A 27243-nucleotide genomic window follows, 5' to 3' on the forward strand; every position below is an offset into this window, starting at 1 on the left:
ACTCCAGTCTGATGTTGCACTCGATTGGTCCTCATCAGCGTGTGTGTGTGTGGTGTGTGTGTGTGTGTTGTGTGTGTGTGTGTGTGTGTGTGTGTGTGTGTGTGTGTGTGTGTGTTGTGTGTGTGTGTGTGTGTGTGTGTGTGTGTGTGTGTGTGTGTGTGTGTGTGTGTGTGATCTGATTGGTGAGTAAGTTTGTCATGTGACCAGTGCATCCACCCACAAAAGCTGGACCAATGAACTTCAACACGTAATAGGCATGTTAAATATATAATATAATGGCGGAGCTTAAGTTACATGAATGCACTGGTCTGTCACTAATGTTTTGCCCCATTTTATTTGTATTATTGAACCTGCGTCTTAGTAAATTACCGGCAAACACTCCACGGGACAACGGAGAAAGCCTCTGACTTTATAAGTAGAGGACCTCCATACTGTTCACTGCACCCACTGTGTAATTATTGGAAGTTGTCAACTTTAAACATGTTTTGGCTACTTTCATGCAGAATTCATCCAGTGATGTTTTAAACTGCAAGTACTTTGTATTTGAGTTTAAGTGCATTCTTTATACTCTGCATGGAAGTAGCAGGGTTTTTGTTTGTTTTTTTGTGTTTATTTATATATATATTTTTTTTAAATTTGTTTTGGTGGAAGCATCTGTTAGTCTTTTAGTGTGTTTACGGTTATTATGTGAAATGACCTTCTCACCGTGAGGGGATGAAACGGCAATAAATCTGTCCTAGCGCCTCAGTTCGTCTTCTGAAACACACCAAATGAAAACACGTCCTCAGTAATCACCCAAAGTTGAATGAAGGCCTCTTTGCTCATGGACCTGCAATATGTAATAAAATGGGCGCATGTGGAGAAAAATGCTGCGATCACCAACACATCCTCAGGTTTTGACTTTGGCTACAAGACTTTCCTCTGCGTGCGCCTTAAAATACTCCAGGACCAAAAGTTAAATAGACTCTGCAACAGAATTCTAGTCACACTCTTTGGTCTGCTTTGCTCTTGTGCAGGTACAAGTGGTTTAACACACACTATGCAACAGTGACTGTTTGATGTTATATGTCATATATGAGCAACTAACTTCTTTACACTACAAGGATGTCTCTATTTTATGAGAATGAGAGGTGTACACACCTAAATAACTTTGGTAAAGGGAGAATCTCATAATCTGTCTTGGCTATCATGGGTGTAAATGTGGAGTAATAGCCAGGTGGCCTCCACCCAACCAAGAATTTCTGGTAGGCATTTGTAAATTTATTTCTTTAAGCTCCAAAGACATTTGTAGTATTTAATTTTGTAAATGCTAGTGATTCCAAACTTTATTTTTCCAGATTCAACTTTTGGCAACTTGTTGGATTTGGATATTTTTATTTATCACAATCTCTTCTATTTGGTGTGAGCTACAGTTTTAAATATATTTTATGAGATGCTTGGTTTTTTTTTTTTTTTTTTTTTTTTTTTTTATTTTTTTTTTAAAAAGATGTTTATATCAGTGGGGTAGACTTAAGGCTCTGGAGAGAAGTTGTTAGATCATAGATACTAAAGAGATACTGTCTGGGGTTGGGGTATGGTGATGTATCCAAGAGAACAATGCAAGTCCGGCTGGCCGGGAACTGAACCTCTTCCCTAATAAACACTTGGCTATTGAAGTACCCAGACACTTTTTAAATGGATGAAAGTAATATAGCACAATAGTATATCTTTTGCATCCATATCAATTGTTAATTAATATCTTATATAGACATGAGTTGGGCAAATACTGTTAAATCCAAAACCAGATATTTTTTAAGCCTGCTTTCTTAGCCTTCTCATTACAGTAGTTTTAAAGAATTTCACATGACAATCATTTAACTGCAACCTTGAGGTCTTAGCATTTCTTATGTCATAAGAAAATTCTTTTTTTTTTCTGTTCCTTTTGTGGTGCAAGATTACGTCCTGAACTCTTCCATTATGTGGCTTGATCATGGTTTTGTTTGTTTAAAGTGGACTATGGTTGTAAAATAACTTATTGTCTGAATGTACTGTCAGCAACCTTTCAGCAATAAATGTTTTTTTTTTTATACATATAAATAAGAGGATGTGGCTTTTTGTGGACAAACCCTGTTTTTAACTCTTACTGCAGAGACTAATCAGAAGCACACAGTAATACAAATCAGAAAAGACACAAAATACTTTCTTTATGTTTAGAGACTGTAAAGTAATGCAGCCTCCCACTGATACATAAGCCTGGGCACATTAACCAGGCCATATATGAATACTAGAAGCAAAAAAACAATATAAACACACCTCTAGGGACACAATATGTAGAGCAACAACATGGGAGAGGCTTAATTGTAATGCTAGTTTGCATCACACGTTGGGTTTGTGATGAACACGTGAGCCGTGTTCCTGTAGAGTTGTATTCCTGCCTCTTGTGAAACACTCCACCCCTTTGATCGTCACAACAACAGCACTTGGCGTTAATTAGTTGTGTTGCGCCATCTAGTGGCAACAGCTATTTACAAAATGCATGAAACTGTTATTCTTTTATTGTAGAAGTACATGAAATGATTTGACACCCTAGTACATTAGATACAGGAAAAACTACAGGAATCATGTGGCAACCAGGGGAACTGAGTAGTATACTGAATTAAATTTCCTTTTCATAATATTTATAAATATGTAATTATTTACTTGAATTCTAAGGCATGGTAGAGCAATCGTCCATAACAGCATGAATAACACAGGTGTGCTTCTCATTTCATTAGATGGAAGTCTGCTCAGCTGCAGTTACCAGCTGGCTCTACCACAAACTAACATTCACTCATAAACTGAGACGTGCAAAACAAGGCAACAGAGTTCAAAAATCATAAAATACCTGTTAGGCTAAAGCCACTTATTTAACACACATACGTCTGTATAATACCTTAAATCCTGCTTAAGATAAAATACATTTTAGTTTTTAAAAAATCGGTTTTTTTTCAATTATCTACCTTTTTTTTTTTTTTTTTTTTTAAATTACAGCAGTAGTAGTTCAATGTTTCTGTACAACACATACACACCACAGCCTTATGTCAGTACACCAGTGTATGGATTTAAACTTTTCAAGTGTGCCTTTCAAACAAAACGCTACCGCTCAGGCAAATAAATAACGTGTGTTCAACATTAGACTTTACATCCGAACCACAGGAAGAACAATCTAAGCATGCAATACACAGTCTTCTGATACACATGTGGTGAAGGTAACAGTAAATGCAGTCGTTTTGGCACCATATTAAATCTTTTTTCACACATGACCTCCAGAAAATGTTGAGATGATTAGATGTGGATGTCACACAGACAAGAGGTACTCGACCATTTACGGTCAGATAAGACTGTCGGACATTTGTGCTCTCCCGTGAATCTCAGTTTGGTAATGTCTCAAAGCATTCAGGGCTGCAGTGCACGTGTGTAAAAGGCTTTACTTTCCAGGCATTATCTTTCACAGACAATTATTTGAGGCAAGATTTTCTTTGTATGTATGTAAACCTAAATGGGTCTGTAGCCCTCCGGTATGACTCATAATTTGCTTCTGTCCAGTCTCTTTTTTGCAGGGTTGGGATACTGGGGGTTCTCAATCGCCCCCTCTCCAAATTTAAGTTCCAAAAAGGCTCTGTGGTTGTTAGGGCCATAGGCAGTGATGCCAGCAAAAGGCATGGGTACCAGTGGCTGCAGGAAGTGTTCTGGGAACTCGACATCTTGTTTATGTTCAGTCCACGTATCTTTGGTCATGACGCCATTACGTGGATAGAACGGCCACAGGTCAACGTGCAGGTGGTTAGCCTCACTGTACTGGACCCTGTAAAAGTCTCCTTCCACCGCACGCTCCCACACGTAGCCATTAGCATCCACCAGAGAGCCCGAGTCCAGGTTCTTTAAATGATCGCAGTTGGGTACATCCTCCAGATAGATACCAAGGTCTACATCATAGTCCCATGGGATGATATCTTGATGGCGTACGGCGCCCAACAGAGTACCTCCCTCTAGCCAGTAGCGCACACCTGAGCGCTCCAAGATATTGACGACATACTTGGTGGTTTCCCTGAGTGCTCGCAGACAGCAGGGAGGTGTCCAGCGGTCCAGATAAAGATAGTCTGGAGTGTCATCCTGCACAGTGCCAAAGCAGCGTGGTGTCTCTTTGCTGCAGCCGTACCACTGTTCCCTCCCATCAGGCAGCAGAAGACGCTTCAGACCGAAGCTCCTCATTAGCTTCCCCGTGGCCTCCTTCAGTCGAGTGTCAGCCTTCCACTGGTTGTGAGCAGAGCTGAAGAGAGGCCGATGGTTTGCAGAGAAACAGGGGCCTTCCAGGAGTTTGACCTTCCAGCCTCTCAAAGAAGTCTGGATGAAGAGTGAAGAGAAGAGAGGCCGTCCAAGAGGGACAGAGAGGTTAAAAAGATCCTCAGTCCGAATGAGTACGACTGCATCTCCCTGTAAAGCTGTACATACACTCCCACTGCTCCCTGATGCAGCTGTTGAATAGATAGCTGTCCACTCTCTGAGGTTCACCCGCAAGTGGAGACACTGCACAGCAGATCGAGCCAATACGGGTGCAGCTACTAACCTCACAGGCCCTCCACCCTCTCCTTCCAACTCTCTAATTAACCTCTCAATAGCCCTTGGTTGCTCCAGCTCCACTCCATCAGGCACTAGCAGCACAAACTCTGTTTGCACATGAAACTCGGGCCTGTGAGCTTGTGGTGGTTGGTCTGGGCTGGGGGAGAGGATAAGAAGCCGAGCACCCTCCGGAAGCACCAGTGGAGGGTACGGTGATGTGTCAGCTACAGCCAGGAATGGAAGCTCTGGCCTCTGGTGAAGGAAGGAATTAGCCACATCCCCAACATAGTTTTCAAAATGTTCAAATTCCCGAAGTAGAACAGTTACACGTGGGCCTCGACTGTGTCCCTCTACTCCAACCACTCCAGGCTCACCTCCAGCTCCTGCAAGTAACCCTCCGAGACCAGAGGCTGGTAGGGCAGCCCTTCTTGTGCCCCTGCCAAGTTCTTTCCTCTTCTCCATCATTTGCTGCTGGGCTCGGGACACATAATAGAGAATGAGGAGGTTGAGGATGATGGCAATAGTTAACAAGCCCTGACAGAAACTGATCCGCATGGCAACTAATATTTCCTTTGCAGTTTATTTCAGGAGAATAACTTAAGTTTGAATCAAGAAATCCAGTGGCTGGTCTCGGACCCCCATCAGTGTAACAGAGAGTCGCATACAACCTGTAAATGACAGAAAAATGTTGTGTTTTGGTTCCAATACCACAGGCTTACGTATAAGTATAATGTATTGATCTGCATATGAACATCACAATTTGCACACAGGATATTTAATTTAAACAAAGTAGTCAGTGAATGACCCAAGCCATAATCACATTCTTGTGGAACTAGGACATGATTGTTCCATGACAGGTTCTAGTTGCATTAGAAATTAATGAAAATAGGATAGTAGCAACTCACCTTCATCTGAATGTATCGGTTTTATTTCATATAAGACAATCGTTTGTAGGGCCATAATATCATTCAGAAGTTAAAAGAGGCTTTACCAACGTTAAGCCAATTATGCCCGTTCTGCTCGCTATATGTGGATTTCATGATGATCTTTTTGAGCTGGTAGCGTAATAGCTACCGTGGTTGAATCGGCAGCAGCAAACACAGATATTAACTTGAGTTTAGCTCATATTTGTACGGCTGTGGAAGAAATAGTCTCCAATATTTTTTGGAAGAAACTCACACCTAATGATCAAAAGAATATATCAAAAGCGCAAGGCTTAACACAATCCCAAACAAGAAACCCAGCTGCACGACTTTAGCATTAAGCTATCACATTGTTGCCCGCAGCAACAGGACAACTTCCGGTTGAAATCCGTCAGAATAAAGCTATTGTAGGGGGTGTCCAAATCTGGACCAATCTATGAATCTATTTAATGAAAGGCACATATTTTACGCAATAACCGCTTCAGAGTTATCCCAGTTACCTGGCGTCTATACCTAATCTCTTACGTTTTAAAATAATAGAAAAGCATATTGCTATAATATAAAATATGAGATATAACTGCAAATGTTATTGCAGAGGTTATAAGGATATAAGCAATACAAAAAAATATAAATATAAATATAAAGATGATATGGAGAAAAACTATAATTCACGTTAACATGTTATATATTACAAATGTGTCCCAAAGGCTTTTGTATTGCTGTTTTTGGCTATGGCTGTCTTCTTTTCACAATTTATTTTCCAAAAATAAAAAATAAAAATCAAAGATAAAATCTCGACCGGAAATAGCATTGTTGATCACTGCAGCTAACTTTTTCGTTCCCGAAACCATTCCTGCTCACAAAATGGCAGGAAATTCATTCCCCTAGCGACATGTTTATTGTCTATTATAGAAAACATGGCCCTTTATTTGTCACCCGCACTGGGCATTTCACGAGGAGGAAACTGATCTGGGATCCGGGATATACAAAATAAGAGCAGCAAAAAAACCCAAAAAAGGTTAACGTTTATTTTCAGGTGCATTACATTTAATAAACGCTGTCTGGTGTTACTTTATTTTGATGTTAGTTTTAAGACTGCACGTAAGACGTTTTGTGAAAAGGGATTTGTTACGAAATCAATGGGGCCACGATGTTACACTGCGGTTAGATTGTGTTTTGCGCTGAAGGCTTGGAAGCGGAAGTGTATTATTTTACCAACAGAATAGTAATTTTTCTCTGTGCGTGTGAGAAAGGAAGAAAGGAGGGTAGCTTATAGTGAAGTGGAGCTGGGTTTGGAAAAGGGCACGGGGTACTTTTTTTATATTTATATTCGTCCATTCTGCCCGTTCCCATCTCATTATCCTGGCGAAAGGTTGAACAGTTAAAATGGAGGCGGACAGAACCGGCGGAGGATCTAACCCGAACTCCGGAGGCGGCGGCGGCAGCAGTGGAACGGGGCGCAACCCAAACGGGCCTAAAGCAGGACCGGGCCAGGCGACATCAGCTGGTGGGACCGGGGCAATGGCAGCGGCCGCAGCAGCAGCCGCCGGGGCCGTCCCCGGACCGTTGCAGCAGTCACGGGAGCCGCAGGACGGGGAGTCGGGGATGACGCTTCCTGGGATCCTGCACTTCATCCAGTACGAGTGGGGACGCTTCCAGGCCGAGAAATACCGCTGGGAGGCTGAGAGAGACGAACTCAGGGTAAACGTATTCATCACTAACCCCGCGTTTATGTAGCTGTAACGCCAAGGAAAGGCCTGGAAGGATGTCACCGGAGCTCCTCCGGTGTTGCTTCGCGGATGTACACATGCCCTGCTATCGGTCAGTTAGAGGATGACAAAATGCTAATAGGGCTAGCATTACAGTTGACCAGGATGCGTTATTACTATACAGTAGATGACAATGTGGGAGCTGTTTGACCTCCAGTTGGAAGAAGAAACAGCCACCAGTACTCTTTTAAACATAAAATATTTTTTGTGTAAATAATAATAATAATAATAATAATAATGATATATATATATATATATATATATATATATATATATATATATATATATATATATATATAAGCCTTAGAAGCTGGGCTTCTAAGGTCGATACAGTCAATACAGATACACACCACAAGATTAGATAATAGACTTTTATGTCTGCCCGGAATAGCAAGCAGGCTGTGGTGCAAATAAAAAGGTAGGCAAACAGTTTAGGTGTGGCTACCTTGTCTTTCCATATTATTTCATGCAGGTACACATGGAACTCACGCTTGGGTCACACGTTATTTTAAGATTTCTGGCATTTTACTAGGATGTGCAAATACACGTTAGTTTGTAAGGAGACACTTATCTGATTTTTTTGTACCCCACACAGACAACTCAAGTGATCTGTGAGTCTGTTGTTGTGGTTAAAAAATGATAACAGTGTTAACCAGCTTTGATTTCCCTTCGCAGTTGCTGCATTCAAAATAATAAATGTGTAAGCATTCCTAAACTGCCCTTACTTAAGACAAGTCTCCCTAAAAACAGTAATTTGATGGCTGTGATATGTATTCATAAAATAATTTGCACAATTGATCAGTTTGACCTTTGAACTTAGGCGCACAACACAGAGATGAAGTTCATGAAGGGATAATGCGTTGTGATCTGTAGTACCAATGCCTCCATACCCATGGCACACACACAAATCAGCATTTTGAGCTAGGACCAGTTACACACACACACACACACACACACACACACACACACACACACACACACACACACACACACTCAGTCAGTTGTGTGGTGTATCTGTGTCTATGTATGGAGTAAAGCTGTATTTTCATTAGCAATGATTAATACATGAGTATTGATGAATAACAAGTGTTAGGATGAAAATTTGTAGTAGTCTATCTGCAGCCAAACTTGTGCTTGTACTTGTGTTTGTATATATTATCTTTACTATGAATAATGTGTGATTAGTGTAGATTGACCTTAAAAACAATGCATCTGCCTATAGGCTAGAGAAGTTGACTTTCATTCTTAAAGGTAAATGGTTTAAAGCTGTAAAATACCCGCCCTCCAAGAAAACGAATGTGAGCTTGTGACTCGGTGCCATAGGAAACCCCATGAGCAATACCTGTCACAGTTATTCAGATGCCAACAGCAAAAGACAGACGTTGTACTATTCACCTCAGCTGTATGCATAAAATTAAAAGGCAGAGAGCATTACTGGACAAGATTGTGCATACTCATCAGATTTTTCCAGGATTAAGAAAGGTTAGGAAAACATACAAACATATTTTACCTCTGCATTTGGACAGTTCATCTTTTGTGGTTATCCCTCAAGTAACTACAGTTTTTTTTGTAATAAGAATGAACTCTGGAGTTCATGAGTTCGACAAAACCACAGAACCCCCCCCCCCCAAAAAACCATATCATTTCCCACTCCTCTGTCACTGCGCTTCTCACATTGCCCCTAACTCAAACATACATAGTTATAAATAGTGGCTTGATAAAATATGAATGAACAATAACAAATGGGCAGTGCTTGCTGCTTTTATAAAAACGAGGGAAGAGCAGGGAATAGAAAGCAGAAACAGCCAATTGCTGTGTCCGACATGCCATTAAGTGCTTGTTATGGAACATTGTATGTGCACATTGGCTGCACATGGTCTGGCTTCACGGGTACAATTAGCACCACGCTTGTGCTGAGAGAAAGAGAAGATAACTGGAGTGCCACGCTGAAAAACTGACCTAGCTTACAGTTTAACACCCACGGGCCAAAGGCCTCTGGCTTTTGTTGCCAACATGCTTGCAGCTCTCTTCTCACTGAGCCAGTTAGTGTGCCCCCTGGTCATAACCTGCACAGTTAACATGCTGTACATGTTTCCATAGTGTAGTTTGCTCACATGTTGTCTGCACTTGGTATTTTCCACACTTTAATTTCAAAGGCTTTACTGAGTCACATGCAAAATTAACTCACAATCATTTGAGATCTGTGTGACTTTGTGTGCAACAGAGGAGATCTCTTCATGTGTGGCTTAGCATGTCTCTGCGAGATCACGACACGTGCGCCGCTAATGCGTTGGTGTGTAAAGCCACCTGTGGCGCTGTGTCTTCACTGACAGGTGGCTGTGGCTTTTGCCTGTCTATAATTCAATTACTTAAAAATCTGCTCTGTGAAAACACACACAGTAGCAGTCTTGTTTCTAACTAGGCATTGTTTTTGCATGAGAACAATCCTAATTAAATCTACAGGGTATTCCTCAGATAGTCATTTATTCTACAGGGAAAAGGGATGACCTCAACCTGTTCCTCTTTAAAGTGTTCTCATTTTCAGCCATTTCATTTTATTAAGGATGTTAGTAGACATGTAGAATAGATTACTGGTGACCCAAATTACATCACGTCCTGTTTGGTGTGAGTCTTGCAGTCCCTGGGTACGTATCTCTAATTAATAGCTCTGTGTACTCAGCCGTGACACACATATGATGTCCATGTGTATTGTGTTGTTTCACAGCACTGCTCTTGCAATTGCAGTCTTCAACATGCAGCGTTCATCCTTTATTTTCCTTATTTAAAAATTTCCATTCCCTTTCTCTTTAAAAAAAAAATAAATTATATACTGTTTGTCAGTCAAGCATGTTGTAACCTTAGTCATAAAATCCCACTAATTGGGATGTCATTATCTATCTATCTATCTAGCTACCACTCTTGGACTGCACACACAGTGTCACTAGCACACTCCAAGCACACTGTCCCAGAAAAGTTTTTTTGCTCTACTTGTTTGCTCATGGATTCTCTCACGGGGTGCGAAGGGCTAAAAAGATGGAGAATAGCCAGTGGAGGAGGAAAGCTGCCCTTGACCCTATTCTGCAGCTAGTAGAGAAGGACTGACAGAATAGGCTAAATGTGGATGCGCTCCATGCAACAGCAAACTGTGGAAAGGTCAGCGGCAGCGGGCCTCATGAAGGAAAACCCACCCACAGGAAGGCTAGATCAGATGGCGCGACAGGTTTGCTTGCCCCGTAGGCCCTTTGTACTTTAGCCTTTGTTAGTTTACCAACATATTATGAAGAAAGTAACCACAGTGTCATTGTTAGCTGGGCTATGATAAATGACACCCTAGTGGTTTTATTACTCTTTGACCTGTTTATCAGATGGAAGCAGATAGTTCTTTTGCTTTTGATATTAAAAGCAGTGATAGGTTTCGATCTGCTGCTCCACATCTGTTGTGATTGTCTCAACAGCTTCTGTTCTGACGTTAAGTGACAGTCTTGCAATAAGAGCACCTTGACTAGTGGATGAATGGACGGCCTTGTCTTAAAGCTCCTGGCCTGGATCCCTCACATGAGTGAAAACAAGAATTTGAAGCAGGCAAAGGGCAGAATGACAGAGACAAATGAAAGTGAAAAACAGTGCGGTTATTACATCCCCTTGTGTAATTACACAGTCTGCTGTAGCAGTCCCATGGTACAGCTTTTTTTTTTTCTTGTCTGTGTAGAAATTTTTAGTTTTAGGACCCTATTTTACTCACAAAGTCAGACATAGAAAGCAGCATTTGTTCTATTTTTAAAGTGAAACTGTAGAAAGGAAGAGCTGTTGGTAAGTCCTGCATAAACACTTCCATATAACAATAAACCCTTTGAACCTGTGTTTTGGTTACCTTTATGTATCAGAGAAAGGTTGCTCTTGCATTGTACTTGGGGTGTGTGTGCACAAATGCAGCCTTGTCTCCAACTTCGCCAACAAGACAGTGTCAAGGCTTTGAGGCATGAACCTGTCCTTCTAGGAGCACAGGGCGAGACTGGTACACAGGGGTGTGATGGTTATCCGTGTCCAAAGGCAAGCTGTAGCTTGTCTGTGTGTGAGTAAGAGTAGAAACGTGTGTCTTTGCCCCGCGAGGGTGAAGTAAACACATTGATTTGATGCCTTATTCTTTTACACAACTGATCAAATTTACGCCATTAAAAGAGTTAAGTCATTATTCAAGAAGAGATTTACTGTTACTGTGTCTGTCTACAGGAGGCTGCTGCTGATTTAAGCACTTTTGTTCACTGAAGTACAAGTCTGGCTTATAATTAAGTTTACAAAAATCACCTTTCTGCATCTGGTGTTATCTACAGAACTTTTAGTCACAGTCTTTTAGTAAGCTTTTAAGCAGGACTTGTGTCAAGGCTGTCAGTACACTAAAAAATCTGTCTGAACAACTTGTTTGCATACACAAAACCTTCCTGAAAATTCCTCAAATACTGACCTCTACTTAAATCATAGTACACAGAACTGCTGATGTAAAACAATTATAGCATTTAGATTTGAAGTAGGTTTTTTTCCAAGCTCGGACTGCATTCCATCTGTGCTCAGCCATTTATAGTACACAGTATACAGTGTACATGCTGTGCCCACACCATGACTTCGCCCAGCTTTGCCTATGTGGTAGTTTAGTAAGTTTATGCACATTTACATCTGATTATGTCGCTCTAAAACAAGTGTTTTTGCTTGCATGTAATGTGCAAAATACATCTTCTGCATCTTCTATTACAGAACCCAACTGCACAATTACTGCATGCATGTGTGGGAATGCAAGCCACAGAAATAGAGCAAATGAGTGAGACTGTGTCTTATGGATGGCTAAGCTAAACTGGTTTTCATTTCATCTCAGTTAATGGCTTAGATGTTATTTCAGTTAATTCATTAGTTATTCTACTTGTGAAAAGACTTTAGATAATGTACATGTACTGACCTGCTCCTCTTAGTTTAGGCCAAGAATAACCCCACAGAATCTCTGTTTTTCATGCCCCTATTAGCCCATGTCTACAGTGTTAATGTACTAGCTTTGAGAGTTCTCTCCAAAACTCTCAGATAAGCATATAAATTCACGTTGCATTAATCAGGATTACTCAGCAGCAGTAGCAGCAGTAGGAAGGTTTGCTTGGCAGATTATCCTGTGTTCCACTAGCCCTCCTAGCTGGTTACATGACTCTGTGTGTATGTGTGTCTGTGTGTGTGTGTCTGGATATATATGTGCGCTTTTTCTCAGAGATTGACTACCCTTCCGAGCAGACCAAGTGTCTGCCCCATGAGACGGCGTTTTTAGATTGTTCTAGTTTTATAGAATTGCGTATGTGTGTGGGAGCAGACTCGTGGACACAGACAGGGGCGTGCAGAGGAGAAATGGGCTGTAAAACAAGCTGTATTAATGCTTCAGCACCACTTGGCACAGAGAGAGAAAATGCCTGTTGTGCTTGCAGTCACCATCCTGGGAGTAGAGACAGGGTTAGGGCTTTTTAACCTACTTCTGACAGGGATCACTGTTTAGTTAGTTAGTTTGTTAGTTGTTTGTTTGTATTGTTTCTCCTCACTTGGGCATTTTTTTCTCCTTCTAAAAGCAGGCAGGATATTTGTTGCCTGATGTTAAATGGGTTTTGCACAAAAGTTGCATACTGTGAGCAGGCACAGCCGGGTTGAAACCTGCATTAGCAATCTTTGTCATTAAGTCTGGCAAATATTTCACATTTTTGTCAATTCTTGCATTATGATGGCTTACTCAAGGGAAACCCTGTCTCGGTGTAGTGCTTGGAAGCCGTGTCATCACTCTGTAGTCTCTTATTACCTTTCTATCTCTCAGAACTCACTGGGGAAAAGTCAGAACAGGCAGAACATTTCTTTCCTCAAGGTAAGAATTTTATCAGCAGTGAGGAAGGAAATGGACAGGAAATGAGAGAGGAAACACAGCAAAGGATGGGTCTTGAAAGAGGGTGTTTGAATTTGGCTGCTCCATGTCTTGTTTTTCCTCCTTTGCAGATGCGCAGTGAGGCCTCGGTTAGGAAAGTTAAAATAAGAGCCCTATTCCACAACCCTCTACTTATTGCTCTTGGCTTTCAGAAGTCTTTTTTTCTTTTCTTTTTTTTTTGCACTGCTAGTCACATCAAACCTTTTTGTTCAGTCTCTCATTGCGATGTTTTGTTGATGTTGAATGATTTACTTTTCACCCCAAACCGAGACGGTGCTTGCATTTTGTAACTAATTCTTTTCCAGGTCCCAATTTATCTTACTTTTGTTTATGCTTATATGGACAGATGTGGTGTGCGTGTTCCTCACCACGCTGTGTATATGTGTGTTTCAGGCTCAGGTTGCGTTTCTTCAGGGTGAGAGGAAAGGGCAGGAGAATATGAAACAGGACCTGGTGAGGCGAATCAAAATGCTGGAGTACGCCCTCAAACAAGAGAGGTAAAACGAATGCCTGGAAAGCCCCCCCTTTCTGTCCTAGTCTCCTTATGTCTGTTACTCTTTCAGTCTGTCCTGGGAGTTTGCATGCTCCAGGCATAATGATTCTTCTAGTGAAAGATGTATTTGTGGAAGCTCAAAACATTTCCCTCAAGTGTTCCTTTGTTGCGTTACAGGGCTAAGCACCAAAAGCTGAAGACAGGAAATGACCAGAGTCCTGGGGACAAGAAACCAGAGACAGAGGCAGATCAACGTATGTTTGACCAAGTCCTTATGTGCTCTGTAATTTGGACCCATTATGTTGTCTGCTTCTGTTACATTTAGATTCCTGTTTAGCGTTGAGCGCAGTTCGAAGTTTCTGCTTCTCTCTTTTTCTTCTTTTCTTCTCATGCCCTGCTGTTGCATCACTATTGAACAATCTATTTTCTGTAGTTCCCAATGGGCCGGCTGAGTCAGATTCAGAGCCAGCCAATCAGATGTCCTGGAAGGAGGGACGTCAGCTACTACGCAAGTAAGGCTTCATCATCATCCGTTCCTTTTTATCTCAGTGCCATATTAATGTGTTCCATCACAACTTCATCGTTGACATTACAATTCTGATCTAGGCTTAAATGATTCATTTATATGACCATGTGTGCATGTGTGTATGTGGATGTAGATATCTCGAGGAAGTGGGTTATTCAGACACCATTCTGGACATGCGTTCTAAGCGCGTGCGCTCCCTTCTTGGGCGGAGCAGCCCTGAAGCTAACGGGCCCCCACCCAGTGAAAGCTGTCCTGAGCCTGAGCCACGAGCAGGTGGAGAGTCCTTGTTGGTCAGACAAATAGAGGAACAGATAAAAAGGTGAGACAGTGGAAACACACGCCCCTCTTTGATCTTACACCATAGAAGAGCTCCAATGTGAACATTGATGACAGAGTAAACATTTGTTTTTTGCAGCACAAAAGCCTTTTTCTTTTCTTCTTCTCCTTCTTCTTCTCCTTTTTTTAAATAGATGTACTTGATGTAAAGCTACTCCTTAAAAACTGAACTTTTCACTGCTGCTTGTGAAAGGCTGCAACTTGTAAAAATTTGTGTCTTTCACAGAAAGCATTTACTTGCAGTCTTGTGCCAAACTTTACAGACAAGTGCGATTTTTTCATCACTTCATAATCAAACTAGTTCACTAACATGGCAGACTTGCATATGAAGCCATCCCTTAACCTTCCGACAAACACTTCTTACATTAAGTGTATCTGCGTTTGACCTCATATATCAGGATTTGACCTGTCTGACTATTTTCCAGTATGGTAGTAGTTCATGGTATCCTTTTATAAACAGTGGACAATATCCAAATTATAAATCCATTTGCTTCTTAAAAATTAATTAAGCGATGGGTTGGTGTATGAGATAACTGTCACTGTATCATGAGACTGCTTAGTGAACAAGATTCGTGTGGAATCTTTCTGCACAAGCAGAAATGTGAAGACGGCGAAACAAAAGCACAGCTTAAACTCCGAAACTGGCAAAATAACACATGACAGAAGAGGTCTAAAAGTGAGGGGATTCCTCATCATGCAAGTCAGGATTTTTAATGAGCACTGGAGGTAAAATTAAGATAGATGTCACTGAAGTGTGCAGAGAGGCTCAGAAGTAAATTTTATAGCTAAATGTGGCATGTTTCATTTTTAATTCATGATAAATAGGGAGTTAAAAGGTCTGGGGTTGATTCTAAGTATTAAATTTGCATTTGATATCTGTTCATGGGACTCTCAACCTCCACTTTGAGTTAAGGAGGCCACCATTCAGCTGAAAATAAACCATACCAAATAGCAGAGATTTTAGCACTAACCAAATCAACAAACTGGTACATTCTTCAGAAAGAATGCAGCATAAAATAGCCCACTGAAAACAACTAAAGTGGGTGATTGCAGAAATATTTCCAGCCAAGTCTGTGGAGAAGGTAATTTTCAAATCTAGAAACACCACAAAAGGGTTTACCACAAGATGCAAAGCAGTGGGAACACACAAGCACAAAAGAGCAGGCTTTGAACAGAGAAAACCAACAGAAGGAAACAACAGATCAAACGGTCTTCCGTTGAAATACTCTGATGGTGTTGTCCAGAGGCTACTGTGCTACCCATAATTCACAGGTAGCTCACAGCTGTTGCAACTATGGGTTTTGAAATAATTTAAAAACAGTAAAACAATGTAAACAATAAACATATAAATAAGCGGTCCTTCTGTTGATCTTTGAGTGAAACATGCAGTCAAGATACTCAGCTGTGCATCTCTTTGTAGGAATGCGGGCAAAGAAAGCTCTAAGGAACGTGTGGGGGGTTCAGTGCTGGATAAGATCCCCTTCCTGCATGGCTGTGAGGACGATGACGAAGACGACAGTGACGAGGAAGATGAATTCCAAGGCATGGCTACCGATTGCATCGATGGCCCGCGCAAGAACAAAAAGTCTCGTGTGAAGGTACGGCAGGCTAAATAAAGAATGACCAAGAAATGTTTTCACAAAAAAATAAATAAATAAACAACAACCTTGCTTTCTGCTGTGTTCTCAGATGGGTTCGGAACCTATGACCACAGATATGGACCCTGAAGACGAAGAGGACGAGGACGACTCGGAAGACGCCCTCAATGAGTTTGACTTCCTGGGCTCAGGGGAGGATGGGGAGGGGGCGGGAGAGGCCCGGATCTCAGGGGATGGACGGGAGTTAGGTACGCTGTTGCCTTAGCAACATCATGAGCACAAGCACTGCCAGGATCACTGCCATAAATGTATCTGTCTTTATTGCCCCTATCCTTGCTCACCTTTTTTTTCCTTTACTTCTCATTGTGTCTTGACATCTCTTCTTGTCAATAAAACCAACCTCTTTTCCCAACCACCTGTCTCTCTGTCCTGTTTCACAAGCTGTCGGTCTGTGACTCCTCAGAGCTGTGTAGCTGTCATCTTTGTCTCTAGATGTACTTTCTGTGGTCCAGGGCCATTTCAGAGGTTACCACGCATGCTGCCTTTTTTTTTTTTTATGTGTTCACATTTCATATTTAGAATCATATTTGCACTGTAGATGTGCTTTTGTAAATAAAATTGTACAAGTGTATGTTGTCATTATGCGTAAAGAATGAAGTTTGCCTTTTAGCTTCTTTCTGCCTTTGTCTCTTATCTGTCCAACTGCTGACCTCCCCGGCCTTCCTCGACCTCTCCGCATGACGGTATTGTGTCTCTCTCCTCTTGCTGGGTTCAGAAAACCGCAGGAACAAGTTACAAGGAATGATGTCAGATTTCCCCCCTAAACCTACCCCACCCCCTTCTGTATCCGGACAGGCTCGCTCCGGGGAAGGTAAGACTTCCCTACAAAATATGCCAATAAAAACATCAATTATTCTCTGCCGAGCATTGCCTTTTTAGTCTTCCCCCGTGCAGTTGTAGCTTAGTTGCTGAATCTCAAATTTAGATGTTTGCGTAGGGGTATGCTTGCAAGGTTTCTCCTGCAACTATAAATATTTCCTGTGGTACACAGTGTGGGAGTAGGGAAGTGGAATAAATGACACTGTTCTACAACTATCTAGGACTTATCACGATATTTCAAAGTGATCTCACCATCCTTTTCTAGATCCCTGACATTTGTCAAGATGAAATCATATGTCTTGTGCTTTTCCATTTACAACCTCCAGGTGGTGCCCTGGGTTTCTCCTCTGATGTCTTCATCATGGATGCTGTTGGCGGAGGTGACATGAACCTGGGAGAGCTGGCTGATCTCACTGTTGCCAATGACAATGATCTTTCCATGGATGTAATTGCATATTTTGTTCTGATCAATACAAACTATGCAATACAAGCTACATACGTACAATGAAAACATTTGAATGTTCCCTCTTTTCAAACATGTGTCCCGTCAGTTGCAGGATAACAGAGAAGAGTTTAAAAAGACATGGAACCCCCGATTCACACTACGCAGCCACTTTGACGCCATCCGGGCTTTGACCTTTCACCCGAGCCAAGCAGTGCTGCTCACAGCCTCTGAGGATGGCACACTAAAACTCTGGAACCTCAACAAGGCAATGCACTCTAAAAAGTAAGAACCCTACTGGTGACGAGGTTTTTAAATGAAGACGTGTTATTCTCTGCCACGCAAATATAAACTGAAATGCAGCAGAGGAAAAAACTCCAGATCTCATTTTAACGGTGTCTCTCCACAGGAATGCGGCTTTGGACGTTGAACCCATCTATACATTTAGAGCACACAGGTGAGTTCAGCCTGAGAACAATAAAAATGCTGCAATTTTTTTTCTGAAAATGAATGATTAATGCAATCATTTTCAAATTAAATGCTGTGTTTGAAAAAGGTATGAACACGAGGGGTTTTTTTTGTTTTTTGTTTTCTTGGGGGGAAAGGGTGATGTCATTTATACCTGCTTCTCTCTTGGTCTTGCTCTAGTGGAGCTGTTCTTTCACTGACGATGGGTGAAGATGGAGAGTCCTGCTACAGTGGAGGTCTAGATGGATCCATCAGGTGTTGGAAGATGCCGGACCTGAATGTGGATCCCTATGATAACTATGGTGAGTCATTCTTAACTGCTAATTATATAGCAGAATCACAAAGTTTAGTTTTTCTTTTTTTTTTAAATTATGTGATTCTTTATCCAGATCCTGGTATTGAAAGCAGTGTACTAGCAGGCCACGAGGACAGCGTGTGGGGTCTGACTTACTCTGCAGTTCACCATCGTCTTGCCTCATGCTCAGCAGATGGCACCATTCGTATCTGGGATCCTCAGAACTCATCCCCCTGCATGTCTGTCTTCAATAAGGAGAGAGGTAGACATTTGTCTTGACTTTGTGGGTTTGCTTTGGCGCTTTTTCTATTCAGATCCCACATCCTCATCACGTTCCATTGTTTGTTTGGTTTTTTGTGTGTGTGTGTGTGTGTGTATTTCATTTATTTATTTATTTATTTTTCCTAGAGCACGGAACACCCACCTCAGTGGCGTTTGTGGCCACTGATCCCAACCAGGTGGTGGTGTCATTTGATGGCGGTGAGACCCTCCTGTATGACCTCAACACAGAGCAGAGTGTCACTATGCTAGATACACAGACCAAAGATGGTATGTTCTGGATGCAGTCTCCAACATAATGTGCAACACTTTTTTTTTTTTGTTGCCACAAGTAATAATTTGGTGAAAAATCATTAAATTCTTCTATTAGACTGAATGTGATGTCTTCCTTTGCAGGCAGTGAGCTGATCAACCGTGTCGTCAGTCACCCTTCTGAGCCCATCTCCATCACTGCACACGAGAACCGCACCATCCGCTTCCTAGACAACAAGACAGGTATGTGCAGGAGGTGTACTGATGATTACTGAAATGTGTTTTCTCACATGCATCTGAATAAACTTTTTTTGTGCAGGTAAAGTTGTCCACTCGATGGTTGCGCACTTGGATGCGGTCACCTGTCTTACTACAGACCCTAAAGGCACTTACCTCATCTCTGGCAGTGAGTACTCGGCTTTACTGTGTGCTTACTTAGCTAAGTATCCTAGGCTTAATTTTTAAAATGCTCCTCTGTACACCGAGAAACATCTGTTTAATATCACCTGCAATCTGTATACAAGTAGCTTTTTAAATCACAAATTAATTGATAGTAATAGCAAATTTTAAACAGGGGAATTAAATGAGTTTTTTGTTTAGTTTTTATGAAGAAGTAGGAGATTATTTATGGCTTATGAGCAAAAAGTACCTTAAGAAATCCTGTAAAATCTGTAGTAACCGCAAAATATAACATATCACACTGTAGAAGAGGCGTGTGTTAAATCTAGGTTGTAAAAGGATTCCTTTACATTGTTCTCCGCAGTCATCCCTGCCCCTCGTAACACTGCTGTCTTTGCTTCCTCCCACTCCTCACCTCCTACAGGCCACGACTGCTCGGTGCGCTTATGGATGCTGGACAACAGGACGTGCGTGCAGGAGATCACTGCCCACAGGAAGAAGCATGATGAGGCCATTCATGACGTGGCCTTCCACTCTTCCCAGCCCTTCATTGCCAGCGCCGGCGCAGATGCACTTGCCAAAATCTTTGTCTGACATCACTGTCGTCGTTCTGGTGAGATGGAGGGTGCCAGGAAAGAAGCAGTGTGGGGCGAACAGGGAGCGGGTTTTTTAGGAGTTTTTTTGTGAGGAGCCATAAATAGTGAAAAACAGATGGCAATGTCCTCTTGTTATTTACTAACAAGAAAACATCCCTTTATATATTGTTGGATTTTTAAAATCCCTTTAAATACCAAATTGTGCTTCTGTTGTCCCCTTTTTTTATTGGTGTTTCGAGTAGTTCTGAAAAGCTGCTTTCTTTCCCTCCCTTTCTACTTTTAGAGTCCTACATCAATAACGGCCAAAAGAGACTGAAGACTACAGTGGATACATTTCACCTGCTCATACATACACACACACAATTAGTCCTGCACCCCACTGGCTGGGTCATCGCCACAGGACGTCAACCATCAACTTCCTCCCCCTCCGCTCCGAAAACTCCTCACAGTTCTCTAATGCCTCAGTGACTTCTTGTAATACTAATCACATCTTGTAATGCTTTTTTATAACTTTCAAACTCTGGCTGCTCTGTTTTCAAGTAATCATATTTGGAGTAACACTTTTCTACACTACAATATTCTGTTCTTTTTTTTCCTTTCCTTTTCACAAAGTACTATGTGTGTACGCTTGTGCGCTTCAAGTGCTTGCACAATGCTTGCATTTCACTGAGAGCCGAGGGGGAAACACTTGATTTTAAATTGTTTTTTTTTTTTTAACAGTTGAAACATTGCTTGTGGCTAACACACATACGTAGGCTTGACTTAAAGGAATAACAGTTCTCGGCATTGACGGAAAACACCTGACCTAACCTCTGCATTGGGAATCAATGTGTTGCATTCCAAAGACTCGGTGAGGAGGATGTGTGTGTGTGGTGTTGGAGGATGTTTGAGTTAGTCGTGTGTGCTGTGAGGAGGCACTAGAAAGCTGAATAGTGTTGATTGAACAACCTAGTTTCATTGTATGTCTGATTGCTATAGCGTCCCCATGATTCTGCCTCTACGTGTGTGTGTGTGAGATTAGATGTCACTTAGATAACTCTCACAAACTTATTTCTACAGATGTACAGTGCGTATAGAGTCTCTCACACCGCATGAACCAGCTTAGGATGGATATGACTGAGCATAGTTAAAGTCTGTAGACTAGAGAGGTGCGAGGCTGGTCTGGTGCTTTTTACTGTACAGAGGAGTGTATGTGAGTGTGTGTGTGTGTATGTTTGTATATGCACTAGTTCAACCACGGTGCTATGAAAGACTTCATCAGTCTTGAGTCAGAATCAGGGACATGTTTTGTGAGTGTTTCTCTCTCACTGGTCCACACGTGTACGTTCAGTAAAATCATCATTCGTGTGACATTTCGCTGTTGGATCATTTCATTAAATGTGGTCAAATTTCAGAATTGACAGTCCATCCTAGTTATGTTTTTCATTAGAGGGATGTGCATATGGTCGGCTTTGAGTGTCTCCGGCTCGAGCAGTGCATCGAGCTGGTAATTATTTTACAGTGGAGGAGCTCGGATGAGAGATTGTCTCTTTGAAGTCGGTGCCAGTTTTTTTGCAGGCTGCTCGCGTCTCGTGATTGTTTTTATTTATTCGGGCTTTCACAAAAGCCTGACATCACCTTTACTCGAGTGATGAGGTGAGGATTTCTTCTTCTTGAATGATGAACACAGGGAGCACATTAGCCGCAGAACTAATCTAGTGAAGCGTGTGTCCTCTTCCTGAAGAGGGATGCTGGACGGGTTAAAAAAAAAAAAAAAAATACTCCATTTTAAATTCAGCCATACAAAAAAAGTGTTGATTTAAGACGTCTGACTCAGTTTAGGAGGTAAACTGTCCTGCTAATATGTTATAGTTCTGCTATTTTGAGCAACTTTTGGCTCAGCTGGAAGCATCGTTATTTTGAGACCCATGTTTGTTGATGTCCTGCATTTGTGCTGTTGACTACAGGACAGTTTGTTTGCTTTAAGTTGCCTCTTCACAGCTGACCTCGTCCCAGATTATTTTTTTCATTACCTTTAGAAAACCTCTAAAATCTGCACTCGGTTAGGCGTCAGCTCTTCAAGATTACACACTGTGTGTCACACTGTTGGTCAGATGACAGCTTAACTCTTTACCCCTTGAAAGCCTACTAGAGGTAACCCTTGAAGCGCTTTCCTGACTGAGCGGCCTGCTTATAGAACAAAATGACTGAGTTTGCATCAGAAGTTTATGAGGGTGGTCTCTGCCTATTCAGCTACCCTTGGAAAAACCCAGAACTATTCTAAAGGTCATCAAACCACACCTGCATCCATATGTACTGAGGCGGCAAAGCTTCTTATTAAGAATACAGAGGAGGTCGTCAGATGTTGTCTTTATGGGGGAAAGAGTTAAAGTTGGCTGGAGCTAAACACTTTTAATCACTGGTGACACTAGCATTCATAGTTCATTTATATATATATGTAGTGAGAGATTTTTTTTTTCTCTCCAAACAGAGTGGAAGACTGTTGTGTGAAATTAGACAAGATGTCACACTGCTGTTCCTTTGACACAAGTCTGTCAAAGACAACAACACGGGGCAACTACATTATTATACTGCTGCTGGGCATGACGTCCTATTATCACGTATTAACTATTTGACCCCTTGTTGCACTATATCTAAAAGTGAATGCTTTACATTACAAGAGGATAGACAGGGTGCAGAAACGATGTATTCGATCTGAAGCGAATACTACAAACGTGGAACTGTTGCCGTTCACGGTTATATGACAGCGGGCGTTACTGACACTTTCTTCTCGCTCTGAGCTACTATGTCCCCTGTCTGAGAATGACGACAAATCAGTGTGACACATCAATAAGAGGAAAACAAGAGGAACTCGAAGCAGAGGTTGTAAATGATGGTTAGAGTTGCCATTATGTGCTGTAAATGTCCATCATTTCTTTGTTTTCTTTCATTTTTTTCTCTCTCCTTTGGTTATGAATATGATTATTAAGATGTAAGAATACTGTAGTATCATAAGTGAATCATTCTTCCTTGCTAGGCATAGAACTTGCTTGTGATTGATAATGGCAATGTAAAACTTGTAAAAAAGCAAAACGATTAAAAAACACGAAAAACAGACGAAAAGAAGATTTAAAAAAAACAAAATCTGTTACCAGTCGGAGGCCAAGGTAAAGAACTCTCATTTCTTTGTGTTTTTATTTTTTTATTAGCAATTTATCACTGTGTGATATTTTGTACATCATATTAAGCTGTATTCAAACAATTTCCTCCAACTACAAGGGATAAGAGACCTGCTTTTTATTAATTTTGTTTTATTATATATTTTTGAACTGCATTTTAGCTTGTATCAAATGACTTTTCTCTTTTTGTTTACGGGTCCCCTGTTGTATGTCATTAAGGAAGAAAAGACAAAAAAATGAAAATTTTGTACAGTGAATTGAGAGTTGAGTTTTTTCTTGTCTGTCTGTCTTTCTTTCTACTAAAGGATGCCGTACTTGGAAATACATGAAGATACATGAAGGTGTGATCACTTACACTGTAATCCTTACTTATGATGATCCGGTATAGAAGTAGGGTGATGAATTACTACTTTAAGGCTATTCACTAGGAATTTATTTTCCAGCTTTCACACAGTAAAGTTAAAGATTGGTCTGAAGATTTACATCGGAGACTTTCCTGACTTTCAGACCTTATGTATACAAACTCCACATGTCCTATAACATGGCTTGATGTCGTCTTTCATGGACTCTCCGTGTCTGGTAAATTTCATGACAGTCTTTTGGTGTCAAACTCTGCATACATTGTTCATACAGTGTAACCTCATAATGAGTTAACTATTCTTGAAACTAGTGTATAAAAGAAGTTAGGTTTTAGTCGTCAAATCTTGCAGTTACAAATGCACTAATTTTCACTGAGTGAGTGTGTTCATTATTACATGTTCAACTGCATAGTAACACAAATAGCTAAGCAGCCAATCACGTGGCAGCAATTTACAGCATTTAGGTATACAAACATGGTGAAGATGGCCTCGTGTCAGCAGAAGGGGGGAATAAAAGGGCTTTAAGTGACTTTGAACATTAAGTATTTCACAGATCACTGATCTGCTGGGACTTTCCAACATAACCACACAACAGGATATACACACTCACCACTTCATTAGATGCACCTCACTAGTGCTGGGTTGGACCCCAGAACGACCTTAATTCATCATGACACAGATTCAACAAGGTGCTGGAAGTATTCCTCAGATATTTTGGTTCATATTGACATGATAGCAAAACACAGTTGCTGCACATCCATGATGTGGCTAGCAACAATACTCAGCTAGACTGGTGTTTAAAAGAATAATCATTTGATACTAAGGGGCCCAAAGTGTGCCAAGAAAATGTCCTCCACACAAGGCAGGATGGACCCAAGCTTTCATATTGTTCTCACTAAATCCTGACCCTACTATTTGAATGTTCTTTTGTCCAGTTTTAGTGAACCCCTGCACGTTGTAGGCTCAGTTGTCAGCTGACAGCAGCGATACCCAGTGTGCTGCTCTGCTGCTGTAGCCCATCTTCTTCAAGTTATGATCGTGTTTAGCATTCAGAGATGCTCTTCTGGTTGTAACAAGTGATTATTTGTGTCACTGCCTTCCTATCAGCTTGAAGCAGCCTGGCCATTGTCCTTTGACCTCTGGCAAAAGCTTTTTAACATAGGGAACTGCCACTCTCTGGATATTTTCTCTTTTTCTCTTTGGACCATTATCTGTAAACCATAGAGATGGTTGTGTGGGAAGATCCCAGCAATGATGCCACTTCAAAGTCACTTAAATCGCTTTTCTTCCCCAATTCGATGCTTAGATTGAACTTGTCTTGATGTTAACCATAACCCTAAGTGTACTGAGTTGTTGTCTTGTGATTTTGCTGGTTATTTGCTTAAAAGTATTTGAGCAGGTGTGCATGTATGTAATGAAGTGGATGGTGTGTATAAAATAAATAGAAAGTATTTATTGTTTGGCTAACATGCAAACATGCAAACATGCACATATGTATTTAATGCATACTCATTGTGGGCTATAGCATGTTCTGGTACATGGTGGTTTAGTTTCATGCCTTCATTCAGTGGTTCTAAAACTTGTTCTGGCAGTTCACACTTCCTGTCCCATATGTTTAAAATAATCCGTTTAGAAAGTGAAAAAAAAGAGGATTTAAACAACATCACAGTTCCCCCTCATCAGAGAGGAGGCGGCAACTCACTGGGGAGCAATTGCCTTTTAAGGAACATCCTTTAACATCATCAAACACCTGATTATCAATTTCCCCTCATGTCCCCATGTCCCCATGTCATTTGTAACCTAAGATGTAACCTTCAGCTTAACTAATGCTTGGGAATCAAACATTTTATATCCAAATCACACAGGGGTCTGTAAGATCCGATTTTATCCAACACTGCCCCCTTGTGGTGGCAAATCGAATCAATTCAAGCGTTTTGTTTTCTATCTTGTTTCATTCAAGTCTAACTCGCCTTATTTAATTTGTATGAAATGAACATCGGGAGATGCCTTCACAGATATAAGCGCGACAGTGGCACCGAGATAAACTGCACACACTTTTTTTTTTTTGCATAACCAATCAGAGCGGTTTATTATACCTTCAACTAGGAAACCACAAATTTCACAAACATTCTTACTGTGTTAAATGATTAGATTACCAGTGAGGAGTCACAGTCACGCTGATGACTTCATTAACCAAACGTTTTTTTTTTCCTTTTAATCTGCTGCATACAGAGTGTCATTGTCCAAACCCACCCAAGTCACCACTCTCAGTCCATGAAACTTCTCAATTTTCATGAAACCTGGAGCATGGAAAGAACCTTCCATAGGTGCGGTCCTTTTTTCTGCAGTTTATGAGAGGCTTGTCTCCCCCCCCCCCAAAAAAAAATACAGAGGAAAAATAAGGCAATTTTAGGAGAGACAGAAGGTGGCTTGTGAACTTAAAGGAAGGACGAGGAAGCGGTGGGAGGGGTTTTATGCGTGAAGCAGCGCCCTGGGCCATGTATCTATGCTGTCTCCGGCTACAGGAGGGACCAAACAAGACAAATGTCCCTAAACTAAGGAAGGGAGCCAGAAGAGGAAAGGGAGGAGGGGGAAGTTTGGGAGTCAGGACTTTCTGAATGCCTATTGGCTTCAAGATGTGTCCGTCATTTCACTTCCTCCTTATTTAGCGTAAGATGCGAAGGCAGGAGGGAGGGTAGAGGGAGGTACCCTCAGACAGCGCTTTTCGCTCTCTTCTTTTTCATAAAAAAGACCGAACAGGGGTTGAAACTGAAACAGGGCAAGGTCTCGTAAAAAGGAGTGCGGTCTCTAGCTCCCCTTCATTCTCACTGTTTCCTGTTTAAAGGAGGCCATTTTGTAAGTGAGCCTGGAGAAGAGCACAACAAAGTTTGGGCATTGTTGTTGTTTTCTTTCTCTCTCTCTCTGCCCGCGGCGGAGAGTTTCACAACCAAGTTTGGACTTTCTCCTCTGCAGAGCAGCGCCTTTTGGATGCGAGAAGTGAAGGAGGGGTGGAGGAGAGAAGGCTGGAGGTGTCGTGTTCTCAGACTCTTTACTTTGTGAGTGTTTCTCTCTCACACATACACAGGCACACACCGCTCACGCCTGCCATGCCTGAACAATAAGCGAAGCCTGGAGAAAAGAAGTGCTCCTTCCTGGATAAAGATTTTCTTCCTTGAGCTGCTGAAAGGAAGCGGGTTTGACGCGGGACTCGGAGGAAAGCGGAGCCGTCCACTCAGCGTGCGTGCTTGTGCTTGTGTGTGTGTGTGTGTGTGTATCCATGTTTCAGCGTGTGTAGCCCTCCGCTTGAATGAGTGTTGCTTTTCCGAAAACTTCAGACTGCACCTGCGTGTTTGTGAGAGCCAGCGGACTCTGAATGGCTAATGCTAGCCCTTGTATGCCCTCGGGGGCGGCGATGGCTCAGGTCTTCTTCCCCCCAGGTGGCACCTTACCACCAAGCTCAGCTTTGATCCAGCAGGGGACCCCCATCGCCATACACTCTTTGCCCACACCGGGTGGCTTTCCTGTGATGGAGCTGACTCCAGGGCATGGTGGTGGTGCTGGGGCTGTGATGCCCGTGATCCCCGTAATGCCCACGATGCCCCAAACTCCAGCAGGGGTGTCCTTCATCATCCAGATTGGTCTGACCAGAGAATCTGTCCTCATGCCCCAGGCTGCTGACCTGGCCTATGTGAAACAAATGGCCTGCTCCATTGTTGACACCAAGGTAAGAAGCGGGTGGGTGTTTGTGTTTTCTCCAGATGGAGACCGTTTTAGGTGCAAGCCCTTCGTGGCATGTGTAGTTTTCATACCTGTCAGGTAAACAGTTTTTGTTACACCTTTCACTTTCAGCCTGTGTGTGTGCGCTGGTCTTGCAACAAACTCTTTGCGCGCACTCCATTGTTATCAAAGCGTAATGAAAGTGGCAGAAGTTTCTAGAATAAACAGGTCCGAGGAC

The 27243-nt window shown here is 41.8% G+C and overlaps 3 protein-coding genes across 6 annotated transcripts in view; 2 read left to right on the plus strand and 1 right to left on the minus strand.

The window, feature by feature from the left end:
- The first annotated feature begins 87 nt into the window (after positions 1-87).
- strn4 (striatin, calmodulin binding protein 4) lies at positions 88-23186 on the plus strand. Of its 3 annotated transcripts, none has more exons than XM_040009248.1 (18): positions 88-3382; positions 13656-13705; positions 13879-13955; positions 14135-14213; positions 14361-14546; positions 15984-16161; positions 16253-16409; positions 16937-17032; positions 17367-17485; positions 17592-17767; positions 17892-17939; positions 18131-18252; positions 18340-18507; positions 18654-18794; positions 18921-19019; positions 19096-19182; positions 19600-19788; positions 20055-23186. In XM_040009248.1, exons 1-17 carry the CDS (start codon positions 3308-3310, stop codon positions 19767-19769), a joined length of 2028 nt encoding a protein of 675 aa, XP_039865182.1. In that variant the 5' UTR covers positions 88-3307; the 3' UTR covers positions 19770-19788; positions 20055-23186. The 3 variants fall into 3 exon arrangements, with proteins under 3 accessions (XP_039865182.1, XP_039865181.1, XP_039865180.1); XM_040009247.1 differs by lacking the exon at positions 88-3382 and adding an exon at positions 6710-7202 and having other exon boundaries at positions 13602-13705; positions 17598-17767; XM_040009246.1 differs by lacking the exon at positions 88-3382 and adding an exon at positions 6713-7202 and having other exon boundaries at positions 13602-13705.
- LOC120719778 (fukutin related protein) lies at positions 2517-5840 on the minus strand. Its single transcript, XM_040009249.1, has 2 exons — positions 5484-5840; positions 2517-5246 (listed from the first exon to the last, which is right to left on the minus strand). The coding sequence occupies exon 2, from the start codon at positions 5131-5133 to the stop codon at positions 3544-3546; it is 1590 nt and encodes a 529-aa protein (XP_039865183.1). The 5' UTR covers positions 5134-5246; positions 5484-5840; the 3' UTR covers positions 2517-3543.
- A 2803-nt stretch (positions 23187-25989) lies between the features above and the next one.
- The window catches only part of prkd2 (protein kinase D2), a 30779-nt gene continuing 29525 nt past the window's right edge, over positions 25990-27243 (plus strand). Inside the window, exons 1-2 of one of the 2 annotated variants that reach the window (XM_040009243.1) lie at positions 25990-26144; positions 26262-27012. In XM_040009243.1, coding sequence (XP_039865177.1) covers positions 26662-27012 — 351 coding nt within the window. In that variant the 5' untranslated portion in view covers positions 25990-26144; positions 26262-26661. Of the gene's footprint in view, positions 27013-27243 lie in introns of both variants that reach the window. The other variant, XM_040009244.1, reaches the window with a different exon arrangement.

This window comes from Simochromis diagramma, unplaced genomic scaffold (genome assembly GCF_900408965.1).
Source record: "Simochromis diagramma unplaced genomic scaffold, fSimDia1.1 OVJJ01000344.1, whole genome shotgun sequence".
NCBI lineage: Eukaryota > Metazoa > Chordata > Actinopteri > Cichliformes > Cichlidae > Simochromis > Simochromis diagramma.